This window comes from Bufo bufo, chromosome 2 (assembly GCF_905171765.1).
Source record: "Bufo bufo chromosome 2, aBufBuf1.1, whole genome shotgun sequence".
NCBI classification, from domain to species: domain Eukaryota; kingdom Metazoa; phylum Chordata; class Amphibia; order Anura; family Bufonidae; genus Bufo; species Bufo bufo.
Genome location: NC_053390.1, coordinates 436,305,190 through 436,326,201, shown reverse-complemented (window position 1 = coordinate 436,326,201; position 21,012 = coordinate 436,305,190). Strand labels below are relative to the sequence as shown.

General features: G+C 46.1%; 1 protein-coding gene across 7 annotated transcripts in view; it reads right to left on the bottom strand.

Annotated features, from left to right (window-relative positions):
- The window catches only part of C2H19orf44 (chromosome 2 C19orf44 homolog), a 62,912-nt gene that overhangs the window by 25,558 nt on the left and 16,342 nt on the right, over positions 1-21,012 (bottom strand). For all 7 annotated transcript variants that reach the window (XM_040417441.1, XM_040417437.1, XM_040417439.1 and 4 more), the window contains one exon: positions 1,767-1,837. In XM_040417441.1, the coding sequence (XP_040273375.1) occupies positions 1,767-1,837 (71 nt within the window). The remainder of the gene's footprint in view (positions 1-1,766; positions 1,838-21,012) is intronic.

Below are 21,012 nucleotides of genomic sequence, written 5' to 3'. Positions count from 1 at the left end.
TGCCCAGGCCCTTCATATGGATGGTACTTATCACGCCCCCCGCATAGCTCCTGCACCCCACACGGTCTCTACTGCATCTCCCTAGCATCACCCGCTATGCCGGGAAGCAGGGTACCATCTATAAGAGGGGCCTGGGCTTTGGGGGGAGGGATGTTTTACATTTTGGATAACCCCTTTAAAGAAGAATTTTCATGACACTATTTTATTATAAAATTTAGTCCTGGATGCTTTATTGGAAGTAAATAAATTACATCTAATAAAGCCACAAACATTTAAAAATTGGTATAGCCAATTGTGTCTCAAATAGATCAGTGGCAGGTTTTAAGTGGACAGCTTAGATCACTATTTACCTAGGTACTGTGGCTGTCGCCAGAGCACCCACCCTGAAAAGAGCGACCCCCAGCCTGCTGGAACCTTGGACCTGTGCTAGATTAGGCTACTTTCACACTGGCGTTTTGGTTTCCGTTTGCGAGATCCATTCAGGGCTCTCACAAGCGGTCCAAAACAGATCAGTTTTGCCCTAGTGCATTCTGAATGGAAAAGGATCTGCTCAGAATGCATCAGTTTGCCTCCGATCACTCTCTATTCCGCTCTGGAGGTGGACACCAAAACGCTGCCTGCAGCAATTTGTTGTCTGCCTGACGAAACTGAGCCAAACGGATATGTCCTGGCACACAATATAAGTCAATGGGGATGGATCCGTTTTCTCTGACACAATCTGGCACAACAGAAAACGGATCCGTCTCCCATTGACTTTCAATGGAGTTCATGATGGATCCGTCTTGGCTATGTTACAGATAATACAAACGGATCCGTTCATGACGGATGCATGCGGTTGTATTATTGTAACGGATCCGTTTTTGCAGATCCATGACGGATACGTCCAAAACGCGAGTGTGAAAGTAGCCTTACCCTGTTGCTTACTAGACCCTCAATAGCCCCAACACATTTCGCCGGGTCCCCCGGCTCATCAGGGAGCAGCGTCACGGGTAGTTGCAGTATAGAAAGGCAGTGCCGCACCTGAGGGGTTAACTGCCACTCATCGCAGCTCCCTGTCATAGAGGTCGGGTGCCGTCTATGTGATTCTGCAGCTGCTTCTGTATCTGTATTAAACGTTAATCATCATCTTCATTGGTGGCGCAGTGCACCCTCCCAGTATTAAAAACATTGGTGGCCCCTTACCCTCCCTCCCCCACCCCCGGGGGCGAGCGCCTCTGAATTTAAAAATAGTCCGGCGGCGGAGCGCTCATCAGTTGAGGCCAGCAGCCCCCACGGAGAAGCAGGCCAAGCGAGAATTAACCCCTGAGAAATGACCCAAGAGAGAATCAACCCCAGGACGACGAGCAAGAACGAGCATTAACCCCTGGAAACGAGTATCTGGCTGAGTAACCCTTTCCCCCTTAGACCAACGAGCATTAACCCCTGCATTATCTACCCCTAATCCCTGCAATATCATTAACCCCTGCATTACCTCCCCTGCAGTGCCTACCCCTAATCCCTGCATTATATATAATTTACCCCTACCTTACCCTATACCACCAACACATTAACCCTTTCCTTATATCCCATTAACCCCTGAAATACCCAGTCCCTGCATTTACCCCTGCAGTGCCCTTACATTTAACCCCTGCATTGCCTCCATAGCCCCATACCCCTCATGTACACACACTGCAGCTTATTCCTACTTATACTGGAAATGAGAGTTACACTTTAATATTAGCAGATTTGAAAAAATAAAAATAAAAAAATTAAAAGGAATTGCAAACCTTTTCCTTAGACTCTTCTGCATCTACAGGGAGTGCCAAATCATCCAAACTCAGTATATTCAATTTAAAATCTAGAAGGGAACGTATACAGAATCTAACAAAACTGCAAAATGTAACAGATTGTAGTTAGAACATAACACAAGCAATAGCATCAATGACTAATGGGAGGCCGCTTCCAATAGGTAGCACTGGCAAGATGGTTCTCTTTCTTGGGAGATATCTCTTTGAAAATTTCTATCCCATGAAGCAATGGTATGGAGCCAATAAGTCTGCATACCATGGAGTCCTTCCAGTAAATATCCCTACAGGACTGGTCTCTAAGGAGATTCAGCACCCTGCCTAAGCTGGTTACAAGACTGCACTGAGCCAGACAGAATCCTACTCCGTCCTGACAAGGAACAAGTACCCTGAAACAGCTCTATACGAATGGATATCTGGCTTGGCTGTATTTGATGGATCCCGACCAAATGAATGCAACAATCTATTTTTTTACTTCTATAGAAATGTCCTATCCTTGTCTGCAAAACGGACAAGAACAGGACATGTTCTACTTTTTTCTTTTTCAGGGCTGCAAAACGGGCGTGTGGATGTGGACAGACATTTTTTTTTTTTATGTGTGTCCACTGTAACAATGCCTATTCTTGTAAGCAAAATGGATAAGAATTGGACATGTTTCATCTTTTTTTGCAGGGCTGCGGAAAGGACATATGGATGCGGATACCCCATGTTGTGCTGTCCACTGCTTTTGGGGCCCCATTGAAATGAATAGGTCGGCAACCAAAAAATGCGTATCTGATGTTGACCAAAAATATAGTCGTGTAAATGGGGCCTAAAGAGAAACCTTCCCAGAAAAACCCAGCAATACCTTCGACCCCTTAGTGACCCCCCCCATACGCCTTTTTACGGCAGTCACAAAACTGGCCTTAGGCTGGCACAACACCTTTTCACAGCGGCCCAATCTAAGCTCTGCACGGGTCCCCTGTGCAGCGGAGAATGGGAGATCTGCTTTCACATGAGAGTCATGCTCCTGCTCTAATAGCCTGGACCAGCAGGAGTGCTGATCCAGGCTGTTTAACCCCTTACATGCCAGGGGCAATGGCGCCTGCCACATGTAAGCAGTGACAGAGGGAGCGGGGTGCTGATTTGTGTAAAGGCAGGCTGGTACCTCGTGTAGGCCGCAAGTCTGCCTTGAGTTTTCCAGCAGCCTGCCCCTCTCTGGCACAGCCTGCTGGTCAATGTCAGCATAGCATTGATACTATAATGCAATGCACAATAGGGAAATCTCCCCCATGTTTGGTATCGTCGTGTCCGTAACGACCCGCACTACACGAATATCATGTAAATTGTCTCGTACAATGAACACCGTAACAAAAAAAAAAAAAAAAAACATAAAAAGCCAGAATTGCTCATTTATTCTTAGTTGACACTGAAAAAACTTAATAACAAACAATCAAAAAGTGTTCTTTGCCCAAAAATGATATCAATTAAAACTACTAGTTGTCCTGCAAAAATCAAGCCCTCACACAACTTCATAGAAAGAAAAAGAAAAAAAAATGATTGGTCTTGGGATACAAAAGTAGTAAAATGCAAAAAAAATATATATATATATATATTTATTTGGTATCACTGTAATCTTACTGACCCAGAAATTTAGGATTACACTTACCGGTAATCATTTTTCCATGAGCCCATGACAGCACCCTTGAGAGACCGCCTCCATCAAGGACAGGAAACCCCTGTGGAGAGCTTTAAAGGAGGGACCTTGCCCCTATAGCACCAGTTAATTGCGAGAACTCGTCTTCATCTTACTACTGTAAATTTCTAAGAATTCTCTTTTTTCTATTTTTTTTATTTATTTTTTTATAAAGAAAAACCTCAAAAAAATAGGGTGGGAATAAATCCCAGGTGCTGTCATCGGCTCATGGAAAAATGATTACCGGTAAGTGTAATCCTGAATTTCCCCTACGACTAGAATAGAACTAGCTTAGATAGGGACGGGGGGGGGGGGGGGGGGGGGGGGAAGACTACTGCCTGTAAAACTTTTCTTCCAAAGGACAGGCGCTCATTAGAGTCCAAGTCCAGTCTATACAGTCGTGGCCAAAAGTTTTGAGAATGACACAAATATTAGTTTTCACAAAGTTTGCTGCTAAACTGCTTTTAGATCTTTGTTTCAGTTGTTTCTGTGATGTAGTGAAATATAATTACACGCACTTCATACGTTCAAAGGCTTTTATCGACAATTGCATGACATTTATGCAAAGAGTCAGTATTTGCAGTGTTGGCCCTTCTTTTTCAGGACCTCTGCAATTCGACTGGGCATGCTCTCAATCAACTTCTGGGCCAATTCCTGACTGATCGCAACCCATTCTTTCATAATCACTTCTTGGAGTTTGTCAGAATTAGTGGGTTTTTGTTTGTCCACCCGCCTCTTGAGGATTGACCACAAGTTCTCAATGGGATTAAGATCTGGGGAGTTTCCAGGCCATGGACCCAAAATGTCAACGTTTTGGTCCCCGAGCCACTTAGTTATCACTTTTGCCTTATGGCACGGTGCTCCATCGTGCTGGAAAATGCATTGTTCTTCACCAAACTGTTGTTGGATTGTTGGAAGAAGTTGCTGTTGGAGGGTGTTTTGGTATCATTCTTTATTCATGGCTGTGTTTTTGGGCAAAATTGCGAGTGAGCCCACTCCCTTGGATGAGAAGCAACCCTACACATGAATGGTCTCAGGATGCTTTACTGTTGGCATGACACAGGACTGATGGTAACGCTCACCTTTTCTTCTCTAGACAAGGCTTTTTCCAGATGCCCCAAACAATTGGAAAGAGGCTTCATCGGAGAATATGACTTTGCCCCAGTCCTCAGCAGTCCATTCACCATACTTTCTGCAGAAGATCAATCTGTCCCTGATGTTTTTTTTTTTGGAGAGAAGTGGCTTCTTTGCTGGCCTTCTTGACACCAGGCCATCTTCCAAAAGTCTTCGCCTCACTGTGCATGCAGATGCGCTCACACCTGCCTGCTGCCATTCCTGATCCCGCAGCTGAATCCTCTTTAGGAGACTATCCTGGCGCTTGCTGGACTTTCTTGGACGCCCTGAAGCCTTCTTAACAAGAATTGAACCCCTTTCCTTGAAGTTCTTGATGATCCTATAAATTGTTGATTGAGGTACAATCTTAGTAGCCACAATATCCTTGCCTGTGAAGCCATTTTTATGCAACGCAATGATGGCTGCACACGTTTCTTTGCAGGTCACCATGATTAACAATGGAAGAACAATGATTTCAAGCATCACCCTCCTTTTAACATGTCAAGTCTGCCATTTTAACCCAATCAGCCTGACATAATGATCTCCAGCCTTGTGCTCGTCAACATTCTCACCTGAGTTAACAAGACGATTACTGAAATGATCTCAGCAGGTCCTTTAATGACAGCAATAAAATGCAGTGGAAAGTTTTTTTTGGGATTAAGTAAATTTTCATGGCAAAGAAGGACTATGCAATTCATCTGATCACTCTTCATAACATTCTGGAGTATATGCAAATTGCTATTATAAAAACTTAAGCAGCAACTTTTCCAATTTCCAATATTTATGTAATTCTCAAAACTTTTGGCCACGACTGTAGTGCCAAAAAAAGGTACAAGAGGACTTCCAGGTGGCCGCCCTACAAATCTGCTCTAAGGTTGCATCAGCTCTTTCCGACCAGGAGGTAGAGACCGATCTGGTTAAGTGAGCCCCAAACCCCGAAGGTGGAGACTCACCCACAGCAGAATAGGCTAAGGAAATAACGGAGCCCATCATGCACCACGTCACGGTCACTCAGCATGGCAAGGGGTCCTACCACTACGCTAACTATGGTGTGAACACGGTCTGAAGGTGATGTAATCCAGCTCACAGCCAAGCTTCCACACAACCGCCTAGCAGGACAACTAGTGCAATGTGAACAAAGCAAGCCTGTAAGCCACACCCATATCAGACCATGTGATGGAGGTTACCAGGTGCAAAGGAGTGTTTAAATGCCAGGTAAAGGCACATACACTACATATAAAACAAGACACAAACACAGAAATATCGTGGCAAATATGGGGGAACTGCTCAAACCCCAAACACTGTAGCGTGTTTTTCATTGGGGGAGCAGCTCCACTGCATGTGGACCGCAGCAAACGACTATCCCCAGCAAAAAATGCATACAATGGAGGATGTCGGCGCGGTCCACATGCACCACAAAGGCATCCTACACAAAACGGAGCATTGTGCGGATGAAAATATAATCATATAAATCACAGAAAAAGATGCACCAAACGGATATGCCACTGACTATACTGGCTAGTCATAAATGCAGATATTAAAAGCTGAGACTTTTGCCAATATATTCCTGTCAGGAAAATATCGGAGCCCCTCATGCACCACGGCACGGTCTCTCAGCATGGCAAGGGGTCCTACCACTACGCTAACTGTGGTGTGAACAAGGTCTGAAGGTGATTAAATCCAGCTCACAGCCAAGCTTCCAACACAACCGCATAGCAGGACAACCAATGCAATGTGAACAAAGCCAGACTGTAAACCACACCCATATCAGACCATGTGATGGAGGTTTCCAGGTGCAAAGGAGTGTTTAATGCCAGGTAAAGGCACACACACTACATATGGAACATGAGGGGCTCCGATGTGTTCCTGACAGAAACACGCTACAGTTTTTGGGGTTTGAGCAGTTCCCCCATATTTGCCACGATATTTCTGTGATTTTGTTAAGGAAATAACGCCCACAATCCATCTGGCTAATGTTTTGTAAGAAATCCCGATCATCTCCTAGCAACCGTGCGTGAAAATCGCACCGCATCCACACTTGCTTGCGGATGCTTGCGATTTTCACGCAACCCCATTCACTTCTATGGGGCCTGCGTTGCGTGAAAAACGCAGAATATAGAGCATGCTGGGATTTTCACACAAAGCACAAGTGATGCGTGAAAATCACCGCTCATGTGAACAGCCCCATAGAAATGAATGGGTCGGTATTCAGTGCGGGTGCAATGCGTTCACCTCACGCATCGCATCCGCGCGGAATACTCGCCCATGTGAAAGGGGCCTAAGAGTGCTAGGTCTTGAGTTTTTATTTAGGCCTTCTTGTAGAAACTCCAAAACCCTAGACATAGGTGGAGGACTTAAAGGATCAATCTGGACATTAGAGAAGTTTAAGAAAGCATTCCAAATTCTAAGGTAAATGTATTCCATTTACCTTAGAATTTGGAAGGCTTTCTTAAACTTCTCTAATGTCCAGAGAATAAAAGGGTCCAAAATAACCTCATCTGACAATCCTCTATGCTTTAAAGGGCTTCTGTCACCCCACTAAACTGTTTTTTTTTTTTTTTTTGGTTACTTATAATGCCTATAATGAGATTTATGCATACATACTGTAATTAATCATTTTGGTTCAGCAGATTCTGTTAAAAACGTACTTTTAAAATTTTTGCAAATTACCTTGCTACCAGCAAGTAGGGCGGCTACTTGCTGGTAGCAGCCGCATCCTCCTATCCTAAAGCCGCATCCTCCTATCCTATTTCTCTGCTGGCCCTGTTTGCATTCAAAATCTGGCGCCTGCGCCGTACCGGTCTTCAGTCGGCGCAGGCGCACTGAGAGGCGGACGCTCGCTCGGCCGCTCCATCCTCAATGCGCCTGCACCGATTACGTCACATCTACACCCGGCGCAGGCACATTGAGGAAGGAGCGGCTGAGCGAGCGTCCGCCTCTCAGTGCGCCTGCGCCGACTGAAGACCGGTACGGCGCAGGCACCAGATTTTGAATGCAAACAGGGCCAGCAGAGAAAGATCCCGTTCGCTGCCCCTGTCAATCAACATGTGGAGGGGGCGTCTTTAGGATAGGAGGATGCAGCTGCTACCAGCAAGTAGCCGCCCTACTTGCTGGTAGCAAGCTAATTTGCATATTTTAAAAGTAAGTTTTTAACAGAATCTGCTGAACCAAAATGATTAATTACAGTATGTATGCATAAATCGCAGTATAGGGATTATAAGTAACCAAAAAAAAAACTGTTTAGTGGGGTGACAGAAGCCCTTTAAGATCTCCCTCTCAAAAACCAAGCTGCTAGATGAAGGCTTTTCACTTCCGGATGAAATACCGGCCCCTGAAACAAAGGTTCCCGTCTTGATGGATGAATCCAGGGGTCTGTAAGGGACAGCTTTCTCAGCCAAGTGAACCAGGTCCTCCTTGGCCAGAAAGGAGCAATGAGAATAAGCCTCAACTTCTGCAACACTTTCGGGAGTAGTCTTAGCGGAGGAAAAGCGTACAGAAGTTGGGAGAAAGCGTCTATCTCCAAAGCAAGATAGTTTGGGTTTAGGGAAAAGAAACATTTACATTTGCTGTTCTGTCTGGTAGCAAACAAATCTACCCGGGGATGACCCCAAAGCTGGACAATTTGATGGAAGACCTCTTGATTCAGACACCACTCTCTTTGGTCTAGGTGGTTTCTGCTTAAAAAATCTGCCACCTTGTTTTACGATCCTTTTAGGTGCACCGCCTTGATAAAGGGAACAAGAGGCATAATTAGAGAAAACAGTTCCACTGTTAACGCCCTTAGATCTTCCGTTTTGGTACATCCCTGCCTGTTCAGGTAGGATACTACAGTAGTATTGTCTGAAAAGATTTTTGCCCCTTTTTCTGGAAGCTTGGGTAGAAACCCTTTCAGGGCTAGAAAAACAGCCCTCAATTCTCTCACATTTTGTGAATCCTGACTGTCTCCTAGACTACCTGCAGAACTCCCCACCCAGTAGTACTGGCGTCGGTGGTAATAGTTATCTGTTCTTGTAGATCCAACAGAAACACCTGAGATAAATTTGCAGGATCCTGCCACCAGGTTAGGGACTGTAATACCTGAGGAGTGTGGGGGAAGAGGTGCATACAGAGGGGACAACAAACCCTTCTATTCCTTCAGGATTTGCCACTGATGCATCCTGGAATGAAAATGGGACCAACTGACAGCTGGGATTGTTGAGGTCATCCTAAGACAGACATACCCTGTCTGATGGTTCATCTCTTTGAGGCTACCAGAGCCTGAATGTCCTGCCTAGGTGAGATATCTTGTGATGAGGGAGGATACATTGCTGTTGTACCGAGTCCAGGATTAATCCCAGGAAGACACAGTACTGAGAGTGGACCAGATTTGACTTTTCCCAATTTAAAGGGACTCTGTCACCACTTTCTAACCCCCCCTTTTAAAAGTATTGTTATCTCCATGGCGCCCCTGTGATTACAAAGGTGTTGTTAGAAGATAAATTCGCCGTCTCCTTTTGATAAAAAGAGCTTTTATCTAACCTGTCAATCTTCTTGATAAGGTGCCCAGGGCGTTTCTGTTGGTCTCAAGCTGCCGCCCGCCGCCGCCGCCGTTGGTGCCCAGCTCCTCCCCTGATGCTTTCAGCGCCGCCTGAATGTAATGAAATACGCCTCCGGCTCTCGCTCAGTGCCCCCTCCTCCATTTCAAAGATCCCGCGCGTGCGCACAGGCCTGTGCCTGATGCGCCCGTGCGGACATTTACAATCAGCCTCATTGAGCGCAGTGCGCATGCGCGCACTTCGCTCAACCTCCTCATCAGACGAGCACTGAGCGAGAGCCGGAGGCGTATTTCATTACATTCAGGCGGCGCTGAAAGCATCAGGGGAGGAGCTGGGCACCAACGGCGGCGGCGGCGGGCGGCAGCTTGAGACCAACAGAAACGCCCTTATCAAGAAGATTGACAGGTTAGATAAAAGCTCTTTTTATCAAAAGGAGACGGCGAATTTATCTTCTAACAACACCTTTGTAATCACAGGGGCGCCATGGAGATAACAATACTTTTAAAAGGGGGGGTTAGAAAGTGGTGACAGAGTCCCTTTAACTGCCAATCGAGCCTTTGAAGAATTTTTATCCCTTCTAGAAGACAAGAAGATAGAAGATTTACTGATTCTGCTACCACCAAGAGATAGTCTAAATAGGAAAGAATTAAAGTGTCTTTTTTGCTTATGTGGGCCATCACCTCCGCCATTAACTTTGTAAAAAGTCTGGGGGCCTGGGATATGCCAAAAGGAAAATATCTGTATTGTAGAGGAGTTATTTGACCTTCTAAGGACACTGCAACCCTGAGGAATTTTTGAAAATCTGCATGAATTAGAACATAATAAACGTCCTTTATATCTATGGGAGCCATTACACAGTCTTTGAATAGGCGTTTTACTGTAGACTGAATGGATTCCATTTTGAACTTTTTGTATTTGAGGTACTGATTTAATTCTCTCAAGTTTATGATCATCCGAAAAGAGCAGTCTGGTTGGGGACTAGAAACAGGGACGAGTAAAACCCTCTTCCTTTTTCTGAGTCTGGAACTGGGACTAAAACTTCCTTTTTTAATAAAGAAAAAATTTCTTACCTTAAAGGGAGTCTTTCATGCCGATTCACCGTATTAGGCCTCATGCACACGACCGTTGTGTGCATCCGTGTCTGTTGTTCCGTTTTCTGTGATTTTTTTAACGGACAACGGTTCACGGACCCATTCAAGTCAATGGGTCCGTGAAAAAACACGGATGCACACAAGATTGTCATCCGCGTCAGTCATCCGTGTCCGTAGGCTACTTTCACACAGACGGATCCGCTGATCCGTCTGCATAAAAGCTTTTTAGATCTGAGTTTTCACTTTGTGAAAACTCAGATCCGACAGTATATTCTAACACAGAGGCGTTCCCATAGTGATGGGGACGCTTCAAGTTAGAAAATACTAAGAACTGTGTACATGACTGCCCCCTGCTGCCTGGCAGAACCCGATCTCTTACAGGGGGCTGTGATCCGCACAATTAACCCCTCAGGTGCCGCACCTGAGGGGTTAATTGTGCGTATCATAGCCCCCTGTAAGAGATCAGGTGCTGCCAGGCAGGAGGGGGCAGACCCCCCTCCCTCCCCAGTTTTAAATTCATTGGTGGCCAGTGCCCCCCCCCCTCCCTCCCTCCCCTGTATTTAACTCATTGGTGGCCAGTGCGGCCTCCCCTCCCCCCCCTAATTAAAATCACCCCCCCCATCATTGGTGGCCAGTGCGGCCTCCCCTCCCCCCCCTAATTAAAATCACCCCCCCATCATTGGTGGCCAGTGCGGCCTCCCCTCTCCCCCCACTAATTAAAATCACCTTCCCCCATCATTGGTGGCAGCGGAGAGTTCCGATCGGAGTCCCAGTTTAATCGCTGGGGCCCCGATCGGTTACCATGGCAACCAAGACGCTACTGCAGTCCTGGCTGCCATGGTTACTTAGCAATTTTAGAAGCATGATACTTACCTGCGATGTCTGTGACTGGCCGGGCGCTCCTCCTACTGGTAAGTGACAGGTCTGTGCGATAAGCAATGCGCCGCACAGACCTGTCACTTACCAGTAAGAGGAACGCCCGGCCAGGCACAGACATCGCAGGTAAGTATAATGCTTATATTGCTAAGTAACCATGGCAGCCAGGACTGCAGTAGCGTCTTGGTTGCCATGGTAACCGATCGGGGCCCCAGCGATTAAACTGGGACTCCGATCGGAACTCTCCACTGCCACCAATGATGGGGGAAGGTGATTTTAATTAGGGGGGGGGGGGGGGGAAGAGGGGAGGCCGCACTGGCCACCAATGAGTTCAATACAGGGGAGGGGGGGGGGGCCGCACTGGCCACCAATGAGTTCAATACAGGGGAGGGAGGGGGGGCCGCACTGGCCACCAATTAATTTAAAACTGGGGAGGGAGGGGGGTCTGCCCCCTCCTGCCTGGCAGCACCTGATCTCTTGCAGGGGGCTATGATCCGCACAATTAACCCCTCAGGTGCGGCACCTGAGGGTTTAATTGTGCGGATCACAGCCCCCTGTAAGAGATCGGGTGCTGCCAGGCAGCAGTCATGTACACAGTTCTCAGTATATTCTAACTTGAAGAGTCCCCATCACTCTGGGAACGCCTCTGTGTTAGAATATACTGTCGGATATGAGTTTCACGATCTAACTCAAATCCGATGGTATATTCTAACATAGAGGCGTTCCCATGGTGATGGGGATGCTTCAAGGTAAAATATACCATCGGATTGGAGAAAACTCAGATCCGATGGTATAATAGGGACTCCTGACTTTACATTGAAAGTCAATGGGGGACGGATCCGTTTGCAATTGCACCATATTGTGTCAACGTCAAACGGATCCGTCCGGCCAGGCGGACACCAAAACGACTTTTTCCTTCATGTCCGTGGATCCTCCAAAAATCAAGGAAGACCCACGGAAGAAAAAACGGACACGGATCACGGAACTACGGAACCCGTTTTTGCGTGAGCATGAGGCCTTAACCTAATAACAGACTTATGTCCACGGCATCCCCCCTATTAAAACTGTGCTTACCGTATGTTGCTTGCTATCATTGTTCTGCCGAAAAACACTTTTAATCCATATGCAAATTAGGCTGTGAAGGTGCCCAGGGGCGGCGTTACAATGGCCGGTGCCCAGGCCCCTGGGTCATTTTCATACGAATCCACTCCCCCTCATCTGCCCGCCCTTGGTCTCTGCTCTAACCTCCCTCCTCCCGTCTGTAATCCCGAGCATGCGCCGATGACCGCGATATCGGCGCGTGCGCATTGAATGACCACAGTCTGGCCATCACAGTTTACTGTGCGCATGCGCCGGCCTAACTTACCTTCTTGCCGTGATACGCTGTGATCACGGCAAGAACATAAGTTAGGCCGGGGCCGGCTCATGCGCACGGTAAACTGTGATGCCCCGGCCAGACTGTGGCCATTGTAACGCCGCCCCTGGGCACCTTCACAGCCTAATTTGCATATGGATTAAAAGTGTTTTTCGGCAGAACAATGATAGCAAGCAACATACGGTAAGCACAGTTTTAACAGGGGGATGCCGTGGACATAAGTCTGTTATTAGGTTAATGCCTCATGCACACGACCGTTGTGTGCATCCGTGGCCATTGTGCCGTTTTCCGTTTTTTTTCGCGGACCCATTGACTTTCAATGGGTCCGTGGAAAAATCGGAAAATGCACCGTTTGGCAGGCACATCCGTGATCTGTCAATGGGTCCGTGAAAGAACACGGATGCACACAAGATTGGCATCCGCATCCGTGATCCGTGGCCGTAGGTTACTTTCATACAGACGGATCCGAAGATCCGTCTGCAGAAAAGCTTTTTCAGAGATGAGTTTTCACTTCGTGAAAACTCATATCCGACAGTATATTCTAACACAGAGGCGATCCCATAGTGATGGGAACGCTTCTAGTTAGAATATACTACGAACTGTGTACATGACTGCCCCCTGCTGCCTGGCAGCCCCTGATCTCTTACAGGGGGCTGTCATCCGCATAATTAACCCCTCAGGTGCTGCACCTGAGGGGTTAATTGTGCATATCATAGCCCCCTATAAGAGATCAGGGGCTGCCAGGCAGCAGGGGACAGACCCCCTCCCTCCCCAGTTTGAATATCATTGGTGGCTAGTGTGCGGCCACCCCCCCTATTGTAATATCATTGGTGGCCAGTGTGCGGCCTCCCCCCCTCCCTCTATTGTAATATCATTGGTGGCCAGTGTGCGGCCTCCCCCCCTCCCTCTATTGTAATATCATTGGTGGCCAGTGTGCGGCCTCCCCTCCTCCCCTCCCCGATCATTGGTGGCAGCGGAGATTCCGATCGGAGTCCCAGTTTAATCGCTCTGGGGCTCCGATCAGTAACCATGGCAACCAGGACGCTACTGCAGGCCTGGTTGCCATGGTTACTTAGCAATATTACAATATTAGAAGCATCATACTTACCTGCTGGCTGCTGCGCTGTCTGTGTCCGGCCGGGAGCTCCTCCTACTGGTAAGTGACAGGTCTGTGCGGCGCATTGCTTAATGATCTGTCACTTACCAGTAGGAGGAGCTCCCGGCCGGACACAGACAGCGCAGCAGCCAGCAGGTAAGTATGATGCTTCTAATATTGTAATATTGCTAAGTAACCATGGCAACCAGGCCTGCAGTAGCGTCCTGGTTGCCATGGTTACCGATCGGAGCCCCAGAGCGATTAAACTGGGACTCCGATCAGAATCTCCGCTGCCACCAATGATCGGGCGGGGGGGGGGGGGGGGGGGGGGGGGGAGAGGGGAGACCGCACACTGGCCACCAATGAAATTACAATAGAGGAGGGGCCGGGGGGGGCCGCACACTGGCCACCAATGATATTACAATAGAGGGGGGGGGCGCACACTGGCCACCAATGATATTACAATAGAGGGAGGGAGGGGGGGGGCCGCACACTGGCCACCAATGATATTACAATAGAGGGGGGGCCGCACTGGCCACCAATGATATTCAAACTGGGGAGGGAGGTGGGTCTGCCCCCTGCTGCCTGGCAGCACCCGATCTTTTACAGGGGGCTATGATACGCACAATTAACCGGTGCGGCACCTGAGGGGTTAATTGTGCTGATCACAGCCCCCTGTAAAAGATCGGGTGCTGCCAGGCAGCAGGGGGCAGTCATGTACACAGTTAATAGTATATTCTAACTAGAAGCTCCCCATCACTATGGGAACGCCTCTGTGTTAGAATATACTGTCGGATCTGAGTTTCACGATGTAACATTCTAACATAGAGGCGTTCCCATGGTGATGGGGACGCTTCAAGTTAAAATATACCATTGGATTGGAGAAAACTCCGATCCTATGGTATATTAACTCCTGACCTTACATTGAAAGTCAATGGGGGACGGATCCGTTTGAAATTGCACCATATTGTGTCAACGTCAAACGGATCCGTCCCCATTGACTTGCATTGTAATTCAGGACGGATCCGTTTGGCTCCACACGGCCAGGCGGACACCAAAATGACTTTTTTTTCATGTCCGTGGATCCTCCAAAAATCAAGGAAGACCCACGGAAGAAAAAATGGTCACGGATCACGGAAAAACGGAACCCGTTTTTGCGGACCGCAAAAAAAAAAACGGTCGTGTGCATGAGGCCTAATACGGTGAATCGGCGTGAAAGACTCCCTTTAATGCAACATTTTTTTCCGAATTTGCAGATAGATCTGTGATTTTTAGTCTTTCCAGGAGAGGGGAGACAAACTCTAGGTAAAAACACTCTTTTATTATTCAGCTTATCCACGGGCTTGCTGAGATCTTCTCCCAAGCCTGAGAAAAAAAAACGAGTCTTTCCCCCCACTGGCCCATAGTTATTATGTTTTCTCTCGGATCTATTGAAACTTCCCCTGTTCCTACGAGAAAACATTATATATGGACAAAGTCCTCACTCTGATATGATAAAATCTAAGACACTTAGCCAATATATTTTGATCAAAACACATCTGTGCTCTCCTACCAAGAGCCAAGGTGGTCTCAGGTCAGACGGGTCCTACGCTAAACCTACCTAAGCCATTGGGCTTCTATGTTCAGGGTCTGCGTTCCTGAACATGGAAGCCCAATGGCTTAGGTAGGTTTAGCGTAGGACCCGCCTGACCTGAGACCACCTTGGCGCTTGGTAAGTGGGCTTAGATGTGTTTTGATCAAAATATATTGGCTAAGTGTCTCAGATTTTATCATATCAGAGAGTGAGGACTTTGTCCATATATAATGCTTGTATCTACTTTATGAAGTGCATTATTATCTTATTTCTGTGATTTCTTTCTCATACAGCTACATAGACAGAAAAATTAAAAAGTTAGAGCTCTTGAAAGGAAATAAAAAAAAAATATTAAAAAAAAAGGAATAAAAACAGTTGGTTAAGTAAAGTCCGAAACAGGCTGGTCACTAAGGGGTTAACGAGTATGGAATGAGAAATCGCAACTACCAGGGGACAAGCGAATAAATTTAGGAAAAGGGGGAATCCCTCCCTAGTTTCCCTTTATAATGGAAAGGGTGCAGATATCAAGGTTTGTTCTCATCCTAGCAATATGTGACTCATACAAGCGGCAAACCCAATTCTGCAACCAGGGTACACTCAACAGAATCAAGGCCTTACAAGTGTCTAGAGATGCAACAGGCTGAGGGGTCATCTTGTGCTGCAAGAATTACACCAGTATGGTCAGAGTGTTATCAGGGACAGAATGATGGTGTTTAATCTGGCAAACTAAGATTTTGGCAAGAATTTTAATATGCAAATTAAGAAGTGAAATTGGGTGGTAGGAATCTGAGCTTAGAACAGTAGAACTACAAGACCTTGAGCATGTACATGAGGAGCGTGTCCCTTTTATAAGCTGCTTCATATATCTTCCTTAGCAAGGCTTAATGATATCGCGATTAGTTTTGGAAAATTCCCTGACCAAGCTATCAAGCCCTGGGGTTTACCAGAAGATAATGATTTAATCACTGCCTCAATGTCATCCGTGATTAGAGCATCTAATGTGGATGCAGAAGGAGCTCAGAGTGGAATGCATTGGTCACACTTGAAGACAATACACACTTGGAACTGTATAGATTTGTATGAAAGTCATTTATGTCTCACATATTAGCATGTTTGATTTATCTCTCACACCTAGAAATAAGGCACAAGGTCTCTTAGCCTTTGCAGAGTAGGCCTTAAAAGGGTTGTCTGAGATTATTATACTGATGACATACCCTCAGGATAGGTGATCATTATCAGATCGGTGAGGGTCCGACACTTGGAACCCCTGCCGATCAGCTGTTTGAAAAGGCAGTGGCATTCATAGTAGCGACGCAGCTCAGCCCCATGGAACTGAAATGGGACTTAGCATGATACCAAGCACAGAAGCTATACAATGTACAGCGCTGTGCTTGGTGAGCACGGAGAAGGCCGTTGCGCTCACAGAATCACAGAAGTTCTGGTGCCTTCTCAAACATCTGATTTAGGAAGGGGGGGGGGGGGCCTGGGTGTCAGACCGCCACTGATAAGTTACTGATGACCTATCCATAGGATAGGTCCTCAGTAGTAAAATTTCATAAAACCCCTTTAAGTTTGCCATTGTTGTCGCCACATTCAAAAATTGCAGCCTCTTTAGCTATACATTTTTTTCTGTGTTTGCTCTTTGGTTAGTAACAGTAGCTCTCTATGAGTATGTATGCAGGATCTCTTATGTAGACAAAGTAGCAAAGAGAAACTACACTGCTCTTTATATCCAGAGATAAGTCTCGGCCACAGTTGAAGGTATGAGCAATATCCTCATGTAGTAAACTCCACATCTCAAATCCTACGTCCTATAGACCAGTGTTTCCCAACCAGTGTGCCTCCATCTGTTGCAAAACTACAACTCCCAGCATGCCTGGACAGCCTTTGGCTGTGCGGGCATGCTGGGAGTTGTAGTTTTGCAACAGCTGGAGGCACACTGGTTGGGAAACACTGCTATAGACGACCAGAAACAGGGGAACAAAGATAGTGAAGTACCGCAAAATTAAAACCTCCAACATTTATTGTACTTATAAGATCCTTTAAAAACAAACAGCATATCTTAGTTAAAATGGTCTCCCGCATATGCCCCTGACGAAGCGAAGGCAAAACCCGGGTTAGGCACAAGACGGGAGACCGTTTTAACTAAGATAGGTCATCAATATAAAAATAAAAAAAACACAACAATCCCCTTGTCAGCGGCAGGGGTCCGACAGTCACTGATAGCCGGACCCCTGATGTATGCGCCAGGTGCGGGATGGCCAACGGGTCCCTGTGCTGCTGTGACGGGGACCCGATGGCAGGGAAGGCAGCCCGATGCCTAAGGCATCATGGCTACCTTCTGTGAGAACCTGCGAGATCCAGCCCCCTGGATCTCACAGGCAGGAAGCTGTAAGTGTATTACAGTCTGTAATATACTTGCAGCCAATGCATCACAATACAGAAGTATTGTAATGCATTGTAAAGGGGATCAGACCCCCAAAAGTTGAAGTCCCAGAGTGGAACAAAAAAAAGCAAAAAAAATCCATTGTTTTCTATAATAAAAAAAATAAAGTTTCAAGTTAAAAAAAACCAAAAAAAAAAAAAACAACCCCTTTCCCCAAAATAAAACACATACAATTGTAAAAATAAAATAGAAAAAAAATAAAATTGAAAAACTGACGTAACGACCGGCTCTATAAAAATATTACATGACCTAACCCCTCAGGTAAACACAGTCGAAAAAATAAAATAAAAACTGTGCTAAAAACATTTTTTTGTCACCTTACATCACTAAGTACAAACGCCAAGTATTTAAAAAGGCATCTGCCACCCAAAATAGTACCAATCTAACAGTCACCTCATCCCGCAAAAAATTAGCCCCTACCTAAGACAATCGCCTAAATAATAATAAAAAAAAAAAAAAAACTATGGCTCTCAGACTATGGAGACACTAAAACATGATTATATTTTTTTTGTTTCAAAAATGCTTTTATTGTGTTCAATGCAGGGCTTTTTTTCCTCAGAGAAAAAGGTGGTGGAACTCACCCCCCCCTCCCCTGGCCACACCCCTACCCACCCCTAGGACCGCCCCCTAAAATCACTCTTTTAGAGAAAAGGGATGCAAGAAAAATTGCCAGTGACGGTCATGACAGCCAGGCTGCCAATGCCCGCCGCCCTAGTCCACACATGGGCAGCGCAGCCTGGCCTGGCCCCTTCCTTCCCTCCCAGTATAAAATGCCCCTATACAGAGCCCCCATATAAAATACCCCTTCTTTTTAGCCTCTGTAGATGTCCCTATAGTGCCACCCAATAATGTGCCAGTAAGATGTGCCCCATAGATGCCCCCCAATCATGTGCCAGTAATAAGAGCCCCCCACCATCATGTGCCAGTAGCCTGAGTGCCCCTCTATCAAGTGCCAGTAGCCCCCCTTATCCCTTATGTGCCAGTAGCCCCCCTTATCCCTTATGTGCCAGTAGCCCCCCTTATCCCTTATGTGCCAGCAGCCCCCCTTATGTCTGTGCCAGCCCAGCAGCCCCCCTTATGTCTGTGCCAGCCCAGCAGCCCCCCTTATGTCTGTGCCAGCCCAGCAGCCCCCCTTATGTCTGTGCCAGCCCAGCAGCCCCCCTTATGTCTGTGCCAGCCCAGCAGCCCCCCTTATGTGCCAGGATTGTCATTTTTACATATAAAAAAAATAATAAACTTATACTTAACTTACCTCCTCCAGGATGCGATGCAGGCCTGTGTCCCTTGCTGGCTCAGGCGGCGCGATTACGTCATCGCACCGGCCTCTGATAGGCTGCCGGCCTAGTGCTGGCAGCCTATCAGAGGAACAGGGAGGGGACACACCTCTCCCTGCCCTGCCGCATTACAGACATTTGTATTGCCGTCCTGAGGACGGCGATACAGATGAGATGACTTTGGAGATGAGTGAGCGCTTCCACAATGGAAGCGCAGCGCTCTTCTCCTGCTGTGCCCTGCTGGCGCCCCCCTTCTGACAGTGCCCCGGGCGGCTGCCCGGCCCGCCCGCCACAAGAAACGACCCTGCAGTAACTAAAGGGGGGGGCGGGGCGAGTCGGCAGAAAATAGGTGGCGGAACGCCGTTTCGGGGCGTTCTGCCAGAAAAAAAGGCCCGGTTCAATGTAAAAAAAAAATATATATAAAAAATAAAAAGTAGACATATTAGGTATCGGCGCGTCCGTAACAACCTGCTCTATAAAAATACCACATGACCTAACCCCTCAGGTGAACACCGTAAAAAAAAAAACACGTGTCAAAAAAGCAATTTTTTTGGTCATCTTACATCACAAAAAGTGGAATACCAAGTGATCAAAAAGTCATACGCACCCCAAAATCATACCAAACAGTCATCTCATACCGCAAAATATGAGACCCTACCTAGGAGAATCGCCCAAAAAAAAAAAAAAAAAAATGGCTCTTAGAATATGGAAGAAAAATGGGGTAAGCAGCACTCCAGGTCCCAATTCGGGAAGATATGTCAATGGAAATATAGTAAACGGTGCCCCCGGTAGGGGATCCTGGCTGCGGGTCCCGTCAAATTGCGAAAAATTGTGAAATCCACAGCACTCTTCAATTCAGGTGAAAATTCTGGTTACTTTATTGGTAACAGCAGCATACAAATAGCAACGTTTCAACCATCTCTGGTCTTTCTCAAGCTAGAATTTTCACCTGAATTGAAGAGTGCTGTGGATTTCTCCATTTTTCTCAGAATATGGCGACACTAAAACATGATTTTTTTTTGTTTAAAAAATGCTGCTATTGTGTAAAACTTAAATAAATAAAAAAAATAAAAAAGTATACACCTTAGTTATCACCACGTCCGTAAGAACCTGCTGTATAAAAATATCACATGACCTAACCCCTCAGGTGAACACTCACCTTACATCAAAAAAAGGATTTAAAAAATCATATGCACCCTAAAATTGTACCAAACAGTCATCTCATACCGAAAAAAAAAAAAAGAGCCCCTATATAAGACAGTCGCCCAAAAACAAAACAAAAAAAAAACTATGGCTTTCAGAATATGAAGACTTTTATATACAAAACAAAAAAAAACTATGGCTTTCAGAATATGAAGACTTTTATATACAAAACCAAAAAAAACTATGGCTTTCAGAATATGAAGACTTTTATATACAAAACCAAAAAAACTATGGCTTTCAGAATCTACATTTTTTAAAATGCTTTATTATGTAAAACTGAAACAATCAACCCAAAAAAGTAGTCATATTTGGTATTGTCACGTCCGTAACAACCCGCTCTATACAAATAGCACATGATCTAACCTGTCAGATGAACACTGTAAATAACAAAAAAAAGGTGACAAAACAACTATTTTTTGTTACATTGCCTCACATAAAGCGTAATATAGAGCAATCAAAAATCATATGTACCCTAAAATAGTACCAACAATACTGCCACCTTATTCCGTAGTTTCCAAAATGGGGTCTTTTTCTGGAGTTTCTACTCTAGAGGTGCATCGGGGGGGGGCGGGGGGTCTTCAAATGTGACATGGCAACTTAAAATTATCCCAGTGAAATCTGCCCTCCAAAAACCATATGGCGTTCCAGGCTAATAAATATTGAGGTTTTTTTGGCTGTTAAAGGGCTTCTGTCACCCCCCTACAGTCATTTTTCATTTTTTGGCTACTTAAAATCCTTATACTGAGATTTATCAATATATAGTGCTCTTACTCTTTTTCTTTCAATAGTTTCTTCAAAAAACAGACTTTTATAATATGTAAATTACCCCTCTACCAGCAAGTAGGACGGCTACTTGCTGGTAGCAGCCGCATCCTCCTTTCATAAAGACGCCCCCTCCTCATGTTGATTGACAGGGCCAGCGAGCGCTCTCGTCCTCTGGCTGGCCCTGTCTGCGTTTTAAATCTCGCGCC